This window comes from Ceratotherium simum, chromosome 11 (genome assembly GCF_057802395.1).
Source record: "Ceratotherium simum simum isolate JZ-2026a chromosome 11, ASM5780239v1, whole genome shotgun sequence".
NCBI lineage: Eukaryota > Metazoa > Chordata > Mammalia > Perissodactyla > Rhinocerotidae > Ceratotherium > Ceratotherium simum.
In genome coordinates, this window is record NC_141910.1 from 55,217,325 (window position 1) to 55,231,757 (window position 14,433).

Genomic DNA, 14,433 nt, shown 5'->3' on the forward strand with positions numbered 1-14,433 from the left:
GGTCACATGCTCACTCTATGACTGGGGTGAGGGGTGGGGTCAGTGCAAACACAACCAAAACCCCACTAGGAAGGAGGGGAGTTAACTATAGATCGAAAAAAGCAAAGTCCACTACTAGAAAAGTAGACTTCAGATTGAGGGAGGGAGAAGGACCTGCTACAGAGATGGTCAAGTATTTTTCAGCAATTCAGATAGAGGACTTGAGGTTGAGTAGACGGGGCTCTTAAGGCCATAATATTAGGAGGGTTTTTGATGGAGCAAGGATTTAGGTTTGTGGGCAATTATGGTTTTGTTTCTGGAAGAGGATAATTCTATGCAGGCCCCTGTTGAGGTGAGACTGTGGGCTGACAATCTAGTTGGTGCTGGTTTGAGCAAGCTTGGAGGTGAGACTTGGGGTGATCAGCTTGGGGGGTGCTGATGGGATTGGCATTGGTGAGGAAGGTGGGAATGGTGCTGCCGACACTGTGGTGGTGGGGCTGGGAGCTGAGGTGGCAGGGACTGTCTGGAAGCTCCAGGAGACAGTTGAATTGTGGGTCTTTGGTCCGAGGTGGGCTAATGAGTGAGCCAGAGTCATGGTTAGAGATGTAGGCAGCAATGGCTTGCCCAGGTGCAGTTTGGGAGGAATGTAAGGGAAGTGCACCAGGCTTGCATGGGCTGGACTTGGTGGAAGTGATGTATTGGGAGAACTAAACATTTTATGAGAGGTGGGGGGGGCAGGGAGGGAGGTACCACTTTTATAGCTGATGATGGAACTCTGTGTGGGTGTGAGGAGCTGATGATGGTTATTCTGTGGGACGTGATGGTTTCATAGAGCAACAGAGGTGGAGGGGCTTAGCTGCGCTCTTACAGAGGAGGATGGAGGCCAAACCCAACCAATGGTGGCAGCTGGCATGTAAATCCTCATTCCCATCCCTGTTCTCTCTCTATATATATATTTTTTTGCTGAGGAAGATTCGCCCTAAGCTAACATCCGTTGCCAATCCTCCTCTTTTTTCGCTTGAGGAAGATTAGCCCTGAGCTAACATCTGTGCAGATCTTCCTCTATTTTGTATGTGGGACACTGCCACAGCATGGCTGGTGAGTAGAGTAGGTCTGCACCCAAGATCTGAACCCGTGAACCCAGGCTACCAAAGCAGAGTGTGTGGAACTTTAACCACTCAGCCATGGGGCCGGGCCCCCCATTCTCTCTTTTTAAAAATTATGTTTTATTTTCTCACAGTAGTACATGCATATAATTTAAGAAGTCAAATAGTACTAACATCTCTTCACTAAATGCATTTGTTCCTTGCCTACTCCCACCCTCTTCCTCTTCTTAGAGGCAACCGCTTTTAGCTGTTTCTTCTAGCAATTTTACATCTCATGTTTCTGAGTAATGTGCATATTTTTGACTCTTCCATTTTAGACATTTCCCATTGATTTCTTATTTAGTAAATAAGAATTTAGCTCTCTTAACGTGGCCAGCTTTTCTGCTCCCCAGCCATTCTCCTAAATTGTTCTTGTAGTAGGCATGCTACTAACAGTACCCTACCACTGTACTTTCAAAAATGTTTTATGTATATATTAATATATGTATAGGTATGCATGTAGTAAAAAGGATAATGGCCCCCCAAAGACGGTTGCATCCTAATCCCCTGAACCTATGAATATGCTACCTTATATGGCAAAAGGGTCTTTCCAGATGTGATGAAGTTAAGGGTCTTGAGAAGAGGAGACTATCCTGGATTATCTGGGTGGCTTCCCAGTGTAATCACAAGGGTCCTTAGAAGTGAAAGACAAAGGCAGAAGAGTCAGAGAAGGAGATTTGATGGAAGCAGAATCAGAGTAACGTGATGAGAGAAAGAGTGGCTATTGCTGGCTTTGAGGACGTAAGGGGGCCATGAGCCAAGGAATGTGGGAGCAGCCTCTAGAAGCTGAAAAACTCAAGAAAATGGATTCTCCCTAGAGCCTCCAGGAAAGAATGCAGCCCTGCCAACACCTTGATTTTAGGCCAGTGACAAGAACTGAAGACTTCTGACTTCCAGAATTGCAAGATAACAAATTTGTGTTGTTTTAAGCCGTTAATTTTGTGGTGATTTGTAACAGCAGCAATAGGAAATTAATACATTATGTAATATATATGTATATACACATATATATACACATCCACACATGTGCATACATATATGTATACATACACACGCGTATTAATTCAACGAACGCATCTGTTTTTCATAGCTGAGACTTACAGTCTGCAATAGTTTCCTTTCTTTTTGTTTTCCCTGAAGTTAATAATTGCTTTATTTTTTCATCTGCTTTATTTTCTTTGTACCTCTTGCTAATTCCTGCCACACCTTCTGATAGCTGTCAGTATAGCTTTCCGCGAGGACAGTCTCATCAAGTATTATATGTTTCAGTTCCATTTTTTGAGTTATCCACTCTCTTGCTCGCTGGGTATTTGGCACATTGTAGCTGCCATTCTGTGACTTCCTTTTGTGGTCATCCTTGGCATTCCTTTTGCCTTCCTTATGGTTAGAGTCCTTGTTTTCTGGATCTCATGTCTTCCTCTTACTTGGTTTACTCTCCCACTTGGAGCACATCATCCAGGACAGATATCCATCAATATCCAGATCCATTTGGTTCCTGAGTTCAGATAGCAGAGTACGGATGGTGAGTGACACCTGTAGTTCTGTCAGGTTAGAAAGATGGTTCAGTGGTAGAGGACATGGTGATGACACACTTGACTGAGTCTGGAGTCACACTGCTTAGATCTGAATGGTGGCCCGCTGTGGCTTCATCTGGCCTCTTTTCACCTTAATCCTGGAGATTCCCTTCCCTTGTCTCCTGTGTCTTAGAGGACATCCTCCCATGATCTTCCCAAGCTTCCTGAGAAAGGATTGTCTTAAAACATCGTTATTCTTTCACACTTAAATGATAATTAGGCTGGGTAAAGAATTCTAATTGGAGAATTATTTTAAGAATTTCCAGGGTATTGGTCCTTTGTCTTCTTGTGTTCCGTATTAACATTGAGCAGTCTGAAGCCATTCTGATTCCTGAAACTTTATGTGTCACTTTTCTTCTCCCTCTCTGGAAACTTGTAGGATCTTCTCTTTGTCCCAGTGTTCTAAAGTTTCACAATGATGTGCCTTGGTGTGGGTCTGTTTTCATCCATTGTGTGGGACATTCAGTGGGCCTTTTCAATCAGGCAACTGCTGTCTTTCAGTTCTGGGAAATTCTCTTGAATTATTTCATTGGTAATTTTCTCCCTTCTGTTTTTTTCTTTCTGTAACTTCTATTTTTCAGATGTGGAAACTTCTGGACCAATTCTCTTTTCCATCCTCTCCTATTTTCTATTTTTCTTTTCAGTATATCCCTTCTATTGAGTTTTGCATTTCTACTGGCATGATTTTTATTTCTAGGAGTTCTTTTTAGTTCTCTGAATGTTCTTTTTTTAGAGCATCATGTTCTTGTTTCATGAATATAGTATCTTCTCTGTGCATAAAGTCTGTTTTCTCCAAGTTGTGTTTTGTTTGGTTTTGGTTTTGGTTTATTTGTTCTCTATCTTCTGAGTTAGAAGCTTCCCTCAGATGTCTAGTGCTCCTAGGTTGTCCTTTCAGGATTAAGTACAGGGGACTAAAAGCTGATTGGAAACTCTGAGCATGATGGTGGGGCTTGTTGACTTATAGATCCACCATGGTTGACCTAAACAAGCCATTTGGACAACATTTGGGTTCTGGTGTCAGTATCTGTATCCTTAGGCCTTTCTTCTTAGACTGATTAGATTCTCCAGAGAAGAAGGTAAGGGTCTGGCTGCCAGCGTTCTAGGAGCCCAGTTGGGGAGTAGCCGGAGAGACTCAACCTCAACGTTTAACATAGTCTTCATCTCCTTGGTTTTGTTATGTTATCTTTGCTCCAACTGTGCTAGTCAACTAACTCTCTGTACAAAGACCCTCTGTTTTGTGCTCTCCAGAGAATAAACCTTCAGACTTCTGGGGGGGCGGATCTAGGGATTTTACTTCTTTCATTCAGTCCTCTTTATTTTCACACGTGCATTCTCTTCCCCCCTGGTCTCGGAGGTACCTGGTACTATCATGTCAAGTGTCTTTTAAGGACTCTGTTATAAATCAGTTCTCATGTGCTCTTTGACATTTAACTGGAAAGCAAGTCTGCTTTCCAAACTCCAAAATTTTTTTGGTGGTGTCTCCTCTGTTCAGCCCAATCTTGTGACTTTACATCTCCTTAAAAAAATCTTTCTACTAAGTTGAATTTAGAAGGTAGTGAAATTTGGTGGGTATATTCAAAATCCCAATCCTTTTTCTACAACAGTTTTGTAATTGAAGTAGTGATGATGGTGATCATGTCAGTTACAATACCAAGACATTTTCGTGATGGGATTCCTTAAAAAAGTTTTTTTAACTTGTTGTTATAAACATTATTCATGGCCACTGTGGACATTAGAAATATAAAAGAGAAAACAGAAGCTGCCTGTCCTGGTGGTAGGGTTCTTGGCAGGGATTTTTCTTTGGTGGTGGTTTTTGTGGTGCAGCTCTTGGCGCGGGTGAGGAAGATGCTTTAGTGCCAGGAGCAGCAGGGCCGTGCTTGGCGAAGGACCGTCATGGTGGACACATGCTGCTGTGTTGGGACTGTGGGCCCAGGAGCAGCTCACTCCCCTGGGCAGGGCTACTTGAGAGAAGAAGGCAGGCGGGAAGTGCAGGCATGGCCAGTACACTGGGCTCCCTGGAGTTGTGCAGTGCACGGGCTGCCCAGCCATACGCTGGATGGTTTTAGACGAGGCTGGGTGATTTTTAGGGACACTTACTGACAGGTCTGTTCCACTGAGTAACACAAAGAAACCTTAAGACTGGCCCAGGTCAGCTGCATTTGCTGTGAGTACAGTGTATGCAGCTCAGCTATCAGGGGGCTATCTGGAGGAAGGGGAGGAGGAAAGAGCATTTCCTTCCCTTTCCGGGGCGTCTGCCTTTGGGGTCAACGCCTTGTGATGTTCTCCTTTTCTCTCCTGCTTCCTTCCTCTTCTCACTGGCGACCAGAGGTTCTCTGAAAGTGTTTTTTCTCACAGAAGCCCCCCCGGATGTCTCTCGGCCTCAGGGCAGCGTTGAGACAAACGTCTGGGCAGACAGTTATCTGCCTTTTACTTTCTTTGTGCCTGGGTCTCCACGGACTCCGTTCTGGGGCTCTTGGGGCTCCTGAAGACGTCCCAGGCTTGTCTGCTCCTCCTCTTTACCCTTGCGGCCTCCAGCAGCTTGGCAAGGCAGAGCTAGAAGACATCTTGTAGATCATCTAGTCCAACTCGCCATCTTATAGATGAGGAAACTGAGGGCCAGAGAAGCCCAAGTCGGGACTAGAACCCACATCTGCTGACTCCGGGTTCAATGTTCTTTCCAATAAGTCTCTGCCTCTCTTAGCTTCCACATTCTTTTGAAGGTTTTGATGTGGGGGTGATTGGGGGTGTTTGTGCTAACAAATGGGGAGCAGGTTTGAGGGGGAACCTCTGGCTGATAGTGGATGGAAGCCTCGTGGAGTTCTGGGTTGGACCAGTTCTCCAGTGGGTTCTCAAGAGTTGTTTCTGTGGGTGGTGTAAGTTGGGGGGTAGAGCTTCGTCGAGACCCCCTCAGAGCTTTAGAGTCAGAGATCTGGATTCAAGCCTGTGCTTTGACACTGGCGTATGGACAAGTCCTAACCCTTGGAGTCTCAAACTCAACTGTACTAGGTATAGTAACAGCACTCACAGCTGCCCGCAGGAGGAATGCCTGTCATGTGCTCAGCACAGCCTCTGACACGTGGGGCTGCTCTCACTATTGCCCTCCGCTCACTCGTGCACTTGGGCAGCAGACATTCACTGAGCCCCGCACTGTGCTGAGCTTAGCAGTGTCATTACACCCGAGCTTCCTTCGGGCCCACCTGTGGGGTGTGGAGCACCTTTGTCCTGTCTGGTTTTAACTTATGGGGCCCCTCCTGTCCTGGCCCTAGGAGGCTCCTCCCAGCACCAGCTTCCCATCCACACCGGGGCCAGAGCCAGGACTGGGGCACCGCCCTCCCTTCCGGCCAGGCACCCATCCCTGGGGAAGGGGCGACGCCCGCAGGAGACCTAAGCCTGTGCTTTCTCCGGTTCCTGGTTTTCCAGGGAGCCCTGGCTGGAGGGGGATGGGAGAAGAAGCCCAAGAGGGAGGGGAGCAGGGGGAAGCAGAACCAGGAACTGGGAACTGGAAGGGGAAGGGTGTGGGTGGGCCCAGATCCAGCCTGCCTCCCACTTTCCTTCTCCTGCCAATCCCCTCCCCGGCCCTGGCTGGCGCACTGGAGGCAGGGGCTTGGCCCATGTCTCCTCCTGGGGGGTGGGGAGCAGGAGAACTCTGTCTCTGAGTGAAGGGGATTGAAGCCGCAACGCGCCCACCCCCAGCTGAGGCCTGCCGCTTGGGCTTTGTAATTTCACTGGCTTGAGGCCCACACCTGAAGCAGGGAGGATGAAAAGCCCCTAAAATTCAGCTGTGTGGGTTCAGAGGGCCCCCTCAAGCCCACCAGTTTCTGAAGGCAAATGGGGCCGGTTCATGAGGCAGGGGAGAGAGCAGCCTCGCGTCCTCCCTCAGCGTGCCCGTGGCTGTGGCCTCTCCCCATCAGGGCATCCCCTCGACGGCGCTACAAACCTAGGCCCTCAGCCTGGCCGCAGCCTGAGTTCAACCTCAGCTTTCTCTGGGCCCAGGCTGGTCCTGAAGTGAGGTGACATTCATTTCACTACATCCTGTGCCTGCCGCTCACTTCCTCCACGTGGTGGGAGCGGTGTGGGGGTGGGGGCGTGTGGGGAGGACAGATTAGAAGGAAAATGTAGCCGGGCTGGGGACCTCTGGGATTTCCCAGGGGGTGGTTGGGGTGGGAGGAGGGTGCGGGAAGCTTTCAAAGGAAAGAACAGACGTGAATGAAGAGAAGGGAGGAGGCGAGAGGCAGCTGGAAGTCCCAGAAGTGGCGCCCACTGTGCCACAGCAACGCGGAGGCCTGGGGAGACTTGCCGCCTTGGAGACAGGAGGTGGCCCTGAGGGAAGCCAGGCAGTCCCGCACCAGCCGAGTTGGCTTCAGTTCCCCCACTCTCTGGGGTGCTAGGCTGGCCTGAGCTGCCGGTGAGGCTGGGAAAGAGGGGTGAGGTTGGAGGGGCAGGCCCCACAGGCCAGTGTGGCCCTGGGGCTGAGGGCCTAGTCAGGGGAGCGGGTGGGGGTCAGATGGGGCCTGGGTTGGGGGTGCCCTGCCCTGCTGAGCCCTCTTCTCTTCCCCCACAGGTGGAGCCGCTGGAAGCCCAAACCCACGGGCAGCCCGAGGCAGCGTTTCACTGGAGTCTCACTCGGCACCGGGATCTATGTCTAAGTTTTAACTCTTGCTTACAAAGACCACGATAATTCCTTCCCCAAAGCCCAGCAGCCCCCCAGCCCCGCGCAGCCCCAGCCTGCCTCCCACCGCCCAGCTTCCCGCAATGCCCTCCAGCGGCCCCGGGGACACCAGCAGCTCCGCTCCGGAGCGGGAGGAGGACCGCAAGGTGAGCAGCTGGCTCTGCTGGGGACCCTCTGGCTGGAACCAGAGAGGGAGGGCCGGTCCCCAGGAATGACAGCTCAGGTGTGCTGAGCGCTGGACCGCGCCGCTCAGTCTCACACAGGGTAGGAGGACTGATAGCTCTGTTTTGGCGATGAGGAAACTGAGGCTTGACGAGGTTAAGTCCTGGTGGTAGAGCGGGAATTTGAGCCAGGCGGTCAGGCTCCAGGACCCAAGCTTTTGACCCCCTTGTGTTTGAGCAGAGGTTCAAACCCTAGGTCTGTGCAATTGTTAGGGGTCAGCCTTGCAGACAGTCCCCAAACCTGGATTCCTTTCTGGATCAGCCTCTTACTAGCTGTGTGTCCTCAAGAGTCACTTTACCTGTTTTAGCTGCCTCTGTTTCCCCAGGGTGTTCAGTAGCTTCTGAGAGGCCAAAGACAAGTTCAGGGGGCTCGGTAGATATGAGGCCGCGTGAGGGCTCCCCCTCCCACACAGACAGTCAGGCTCACTGCGGTGTGCTGTGTGCTCAGGGTGACACCAGTCATCGTGGAGACGGTGATTTCCTGCTTCCCACCCCCACCCTAGGCTCCAAGCAAGTGTCACTTCTGGCTATGGAGCCAGTGACCTCCTTGTTTTGAGAGCCCCATGAGGGGTGACCTCTTTTCCCTTCTGCTGAGCTCCAGGAAGGGCCTAAATCAGTTGGAGGAGATCACAGCCGACTGATGGAATCCCTGCCGGGTCCCGACAGGCTGCCTGGGGGACCTCACTGAGCTGAGTCCACCTGTAGGCAAAGCCATCCGAACCCCAACACTTGGACTCCGTTTCCCCCCATCTGTTGGTGGAATGGTAAACCCTGCCGCCACCCTTCTGGGGAAGTGGTGCTGGCCGCGGGCCTTCCTGAGGCATCCTGTCTGCTGTGCCCTCGTCCCCACGGTTCCGTCTGCCTGCTCCCCTTTCCCACAGGGGTGAGGGGTGGTGACGTTTGGTGGTATCTGGGAGTAGCAGGGCATGTTCATGGGACATCGTTTGGCCTTTTGGAACCAGGGAGGACAACTGGCACCAGGTGTGGGGCCCCTGAGCACTCTGAGGAGTGTCAGCTCTGCTGGCCCACGGTGAGGGCAGCTCCGAGACCTGCTCCCTGCTCACCCTCCTCCACGGGTGCTCAGCTCCTTCCCGGGCTCACTCATTCTTAGAACGTGTTTCTGTTTTCTGGGTGGTTTCCATCCCTTTGGCCTTTCGGGACAACACATGAAACAAGTGGGCAAGGACAGATGGCCCTAGTTTACAGATGAGGAAGCTGAGCCCAGCTTCTCAGTGGTGGGTCCAGATGAGAGCCCGATCTCCTGCCTCCTGGATTGGAGCCTTTCCCACTGCCCCACCTGTGTGAGTCCTGGTATGGACACGTTCACACACACACACACACACACACACACACACACACACACACGCACGTGGATGCACGAAACCCAGACACCTGGCTTCCTAGCCTGGAATCCTGTAGAGTGCCATGTGGGGGGTGTATACCCAGCCAGCTGGGGAGAAAGTTATGCTGCAGCCCACTGGGCGAGGCTGCTAGGGGCTACAGGCCAGTCCCCGCTTCTTTCTGACCCGATGGAAAAAGAATAGGTAGTTCAGGTTATCCCATGGGCCTTCTGGGCTGCTCCTGCCCAGGACTCAGGCAGCAGCACACCCAGACCCTGCTGCCACAGAGTTGGGGCCACCTGTAGCCACCTGTGTTCTCAAGTGGCAGCCATGGCCATGGATAATTCCCTCCCCTCCTTGGGCCTAGCTTTGCTCCTCTGTTGGATTAGGTGGCCCTGACTCCTCTCCCCCAGTCCCATGTCCTGACCGGTGCTCACACAGCTCTGTGTCCATGCACTTGCAGTTGGTGGTCAGCTGGCCCCCACAGGTGGGGAAGATGGGGACAGCCGGGCCAAACTCCTCCGGTGACTGGACTGTGCTGCCCTGGGCAGCAGAGCCCCTGGCCCCCACCCATGGAGAGCAGAAGTTCAGGCTCGGTATTATGACAGTTCAGGGTAGAGAAAGAGCACTGGACCAAGAGTCAGAAGTCCCAGGTCCCAGGCCTGAGTGTGCCATTTACTGGAGATGTGACTTCAGGCCATCTGGGCTTACGTTTGCTCAGCTGTCAAATGGGGATCGTAACTCTAGCCGTGCCTGTTTTACAGGGTGGTTGTGGAAGTCAGATGAGGTCATGGGCATGGAAGTGCCCTGCAGACAGCAAAGTCGGGTCCAATTATGAGGGATTACGATTGCTATTATTATCTACCCATAGTAACTGCTCTGGCTAAAGCGGCCACAAACACACACCCAGCCCCAGATCCTGGTGCTGATAAAGGGAGCCGATAAATGGGGGCGGGGGCACGGCGGGCTGCCCATGCTCCTCCCCAGCTGCCCACGCCCACACTGCGCATGCTGGCTCACCTGGCACTCCTCCCTGGCACCTCGGGGCTGGCTCCCGCAGCTCAAGGGAGCTGCCCGTGGAGGGCGGGTAGAGACACTGACAGCCGCCCAGGGCAGCCTGTGAAAGCCAGGCCGGGGGCAGGGGAGCTGCGTCTCTGCAGAGGGGGAAGATGGGCTTGGGCTGCAGCCCAAGGAGCCTGCAGAGTTGCCAGGGGCACTTGGCACAAAGGAACTGTGTGGTGAGCCAGAGGGAAGGGGTGTGGCCACTCACTGGCCCCTTCACCGCCTGGCCCCACGTGCCCTTCCAGCCTCTTGCCGGGCCACGCCCCCCTGTACCTTTCACTCCAGAACTTCCTGGAGTGCCAGGCCATTGTTTATGCTGCTCCTCTGCCTGGTGTGCCCTTTCTCTAGTTTTCTCTCCTCCTTGCTGGTCAGAGCCCTGGCTTCACGCTGCCTTGAGTTACAGTTTGCAGTGGACCAGCAGTTCTCAAAATGGGGTTCCTAGCCCAGCAGCACCACAGCACCTGGGAAGGTTAGAAGTGCAAAAGCTGGGGCCCCACCCCAGACCTGCTGAATCAGAAACTCTGGGGACAGAGCCCAGCACTCCGTGTTTCAACCAGCCGTCTGGGGGACTTGAGGAGTGCTGGTGTGGGTACTATCCAGCCCCACTGCTGCCCCTGGCGGGCAGGGCCCAGCCACTGTCTTCCGTGTGAATCCTCAGGGCCTGACTAGCACAGAGGAGGTGTTAGGACATATTTTGTGGATAGGATAGAAGGGAAAATGAGAGTCGATAAGACCCCTGCACAGGAGAACAATCCCAGAGCCCCGGATCAGGCGGGTGGGATGCAGGGCTGTGGGTGATGGGCTGAGGTGGCCATGCTTGTGGCCGGGAGTGTATAGAGAGGTCTATATGTGGTGTCCCCCTGACCCCTGCCCAGCATCCCTTCCTGCAGCCCCCCAATCCTGCCATCCATATGTTGGGCAGGGAGGGGGCTGCTTGGGGAGGCTGGGAGGAGGCAGGCTTTGGGGGCTGAGCTGTGGGGCGCTGGCCAGGGCAGGTCAGCTGGGTAAACGTGGCCACAGCAGAGGTGGGGGAAGCTGCCTTATGGGAGAGGGGCAGGGAGGCCAGGAGCCTCGTCTTGGCTTAGAGGGGATCATGGAGGTAGGGTGCCAGGCTCTGCATGGAGGAGAGGGAAAGGGGCAGAGGGAGCAGGAAAGGGGACCAAGAGCATTTGCCCCCTTGGGGCTAGAAGGGCCTCCTCAGATCCCCAGTACCAATGAGTGCCTGGCCAGGAGTCCAAGCCCCAGGGCTGGGCCCCTGATCTTGCCACTCTCCTCCTTCCTCTGGCCTCAGACACATAACAGCCAAGATGCACTGAGTGCTGACTGTCTGCCAGGTGCTCTTTTAAGCTCTGTCCTTGCGTTATCTTATTTCCTTCTTATAATTGCTCCATAATGTAGGCTCTATTATTCATCACTCTATCTTATTAAAGACTAAATTGATGCTCAGAGAGGTTAGGTCACTTGCCTAAGGTCACACAGATAGTAAGTTATGGTGCTGGGATTGGAACCCTGGCAGCCTGTGCTCTTGGCTTCTGTGCTCTTGAGGCTGCCTCTTGTGTGAAGGGGAGTGGAGTGAATGGTGCCTCCCAGCCGTGATGTTCTGTAGTCCTACCCATGTTTCTTCTGCTGCAGGTTCAAGTACGGTTATTTAGACTGAAAGTTGGATGGTCAGAGAATGCTTTTCTCTGTGTGACAGTGCTCTTGCTCTGGGGTGGATGTTGGGAGCTCTTCATCTCCAGCAGGAACTCACATACACAGGCTAGTGTGCATGATTCTGGGTGCACGCACACGCGTGCGCATGCACGCATCCCAGATACATACTTTTCAAGGAAGACATTGCTGTGGACACATTGCTTCTTTGCGTTCCCTTCTGCTTTCTGCCTCCCTCCTCCTCTCCTGCTCTCCCTCCCTCCCTGGCTTCCTTCCTTCTTCTCTGCCTACATTGCTTCTCTTTCCTTCTCTTCTTCCCGCCCTCCCACTCTCTTTCTTCAAACTTTCCAGGTACCTAGCACATAGTAGGGCTCCACAGGTCTGTTGGACCAACTGAATAAACATTCCTGGAAGACCTAGTAATGGGAAGGGGATAGGAAGATACAAGGATGGGTAAGCCACACCTATCCTCCAGAAGAAGGAAGGCCCCCCCTGGACAGCTCACCCTCGGCATGCCGTCTCCTGCTGGGTAGTAGAAGCAGCAGCACGGGGTACATATTTGTGCTGGGAGCACAGCAAGAGTGTGTGCATGTGCATGCGTGCATGTGTTTGTGTATGTGTGCTTGCGTGTGTGTATGCACGTGTTTGTTTATGTGTGCCTGTGTGTGTGTGTGCGTGCATGCATGCATGGCCAGTGCTGTGCCAGAGCTCCTCCCTCCCCACCTAAGTCCAGCCCAGAGGCCTGGTGAGCACTGATTTCCCTTGGGCGCTGAGCCCTTCCTGCACTCTGGTACCCAAGCTCGAGGGCATCCTGGGGGGAAATTCCTCCCACTCCACTGTCAGTTTCTCTCGCTGACCCACGGGTCTGTTGCCCGTCCCCGGACACGCTCTGCCTTTATTGCACTCAGATACCCACTTGGTCACTCAGGGCTGGCTCTTTGCTTTATAATAGTCACTATAGGGGTCGTTTAAATAGCATCCCTCTTAGTACATTTAAACAGTTACAGAAAAGGCAACTTTACCCTTTCCTCTTCAGCAACACAGCTAATAATAATGGCGCATCCATTTTTAGCTCAGTGGAGTCGATTTGATGCTTGGGCATATAGAGCAGATGTGTGATGTAAATAGTGCCCACCCCTGAGCTGACTGGGACTCGTGTTTGAGGCTTCAGGTTCTCTAAAATTCTCTAAGTGGGATATTATTATGTGTCAAGTTCAGTTAACCTTGCAGTCAATACAGTCTTGAGTGGGGGTCAGTTGGACTCTGGCGATCTACGTTTGAATCTGGACTCTGCTGTGAGACTCAGCTATGTGACCTCTGAGCAGGGAAATGAGAGGGTTACATGAGACGATGTGCGTGAGTGGTTAACATAGGGGTCTGGCACATATTAAGTTAGTCTTATAGTTTATTTTAGATAGCGAACTAGCTGTCTACCTACCTACCTACCTATCTTTCTTTCTTTTTTTTTTTTGGCGAGGAAGATCAGCCCTGAGCTAATATCCGACGCCAATCCTCCTCTTTTTGCTGAGGAAGATTGGCCCTGGGCTAACATCCGTGCCCATCTTCCTCTACTTTATATGGGACGCCGCCACAGCATGGCTTAACAAGTGGTGCATCGGTGTGCGCCCGGGATCCGAAACTGCGAACCCTCGGGCTGCCGAAGCGGAGTGCACGCACGCACTTAACCGCTGCACCACCGGGCCGGCCCCATATCTATCTATCTTTTTAACTACCTACCTATCCATCTACCTACATATTTATCCATCTGCACATTTGTGGTGTAGATCCACTGCAGCCCCAAGGATTGAGGGACATGGGAGGGAGAAGAGCATGGAAAATGCAGATGGGAGTGTGAATGGTGTAGGTTTAAAGTCCGCTAAAAACCCAGCATGTGGCGGGAAGGTTATTTCTGGGTCTGCAGGCGCACACAGGCCTGAGGTCCCTTCTCCCTTCACCCATTGAACAGAAGCAAAACTGAGGCAAGTGGCAGAGAGGTCTAACTCCTGATGGCAAGGGCAGTGGCTGTCTTCAGAGGCCCGAGCGAGGGGCCACAGCTGGGGTCAAGGTCCCTTGGACCCCTCATGCCCTACATGACTGGGCTGGAGCCCATCCCTGCCAAGAAGCAGGTCCCACAGGGCCTGGGTGGGGAATGCTGAGCTCAGCTCTGCAGAGGGGACGAGGACAGGCAGAGAGGCCGATCTGGCGTAGGTGTCCCAGGACAATTGGGAAATGGGGGGGGATGCCCTTCCTTTCTGGCACCTGGACTGGGCATAGGGCCTGGTCATGCCCTGCAGCTGCCTCTGCAGAGAGCCACAGGGCAATTAGGGATGCTACTTGTAATCATCCCACTTAACATTTGCACAGCGTCAAAGGGCATATAAAGGAGCTTCCTTTACCTGGCAATTGACTCACTCAATCCTCACGGTAACTCAGGAGGCACCTACTGTCGTTATCCCCATTTTACAGATGAGGAATTGAGGCTTAGAGAGGTTAAGAAACTTGGCAAAGGCCGTGTAGCTATGAAGTAGTTTTACCTGGATTCTTTCCCTCCATAAAGCAAGGATGCCTGGTCGGGTGGGGATGAGGTGGTGGGCTGTGCAGAGCCTGGGTGGGCTGCTGAAGGAGTGAATATGAATGGGCTTGGGGTCTGCAGAGGTGGCTGCTAGCAGAGGGTGGGCACCCTCTCCCCTGGCTCTCAGCACAGTGGCAGGCACTTATTTGTTTACATGTTGTCTCTCCCTCTAAATTGAGGTCCCTATGTGCTTATCTTTATATCCAGTACACAGTAGGTAC

At 52.4% G+C, this 14,433-nt stretch overlaps 1 protein-coding gene across 4 annotated transcripts in view; it reads left to right on the forward strand.

Annotated features, from left to right (window-relative positions):
- Positions 1–14,433, forward strand: part of DNMT3A (DNA methyltransferase 3 alpha) — a 100,685-nt gene that overhangs the window by 19,325 nt on the left and 66,927 nt on the right. For all 4 annotated transcript variants that reach the window (XM_087437051.1, XM_087437052.1, XM_087437053.1 and 1 more), the window contains exon 2: positions 7,260–7,513. In XM_087437051.1, the coding sequence (XP_087293177.1) occupies positions 7,451–7,513 (63 nt within the window). In that variant the 5' untranslated portion in view covers positions 7,260–7,450. The remainder of the gene's footprint in view (positions 1–7,259; positions 7,514–14,433) is intronic.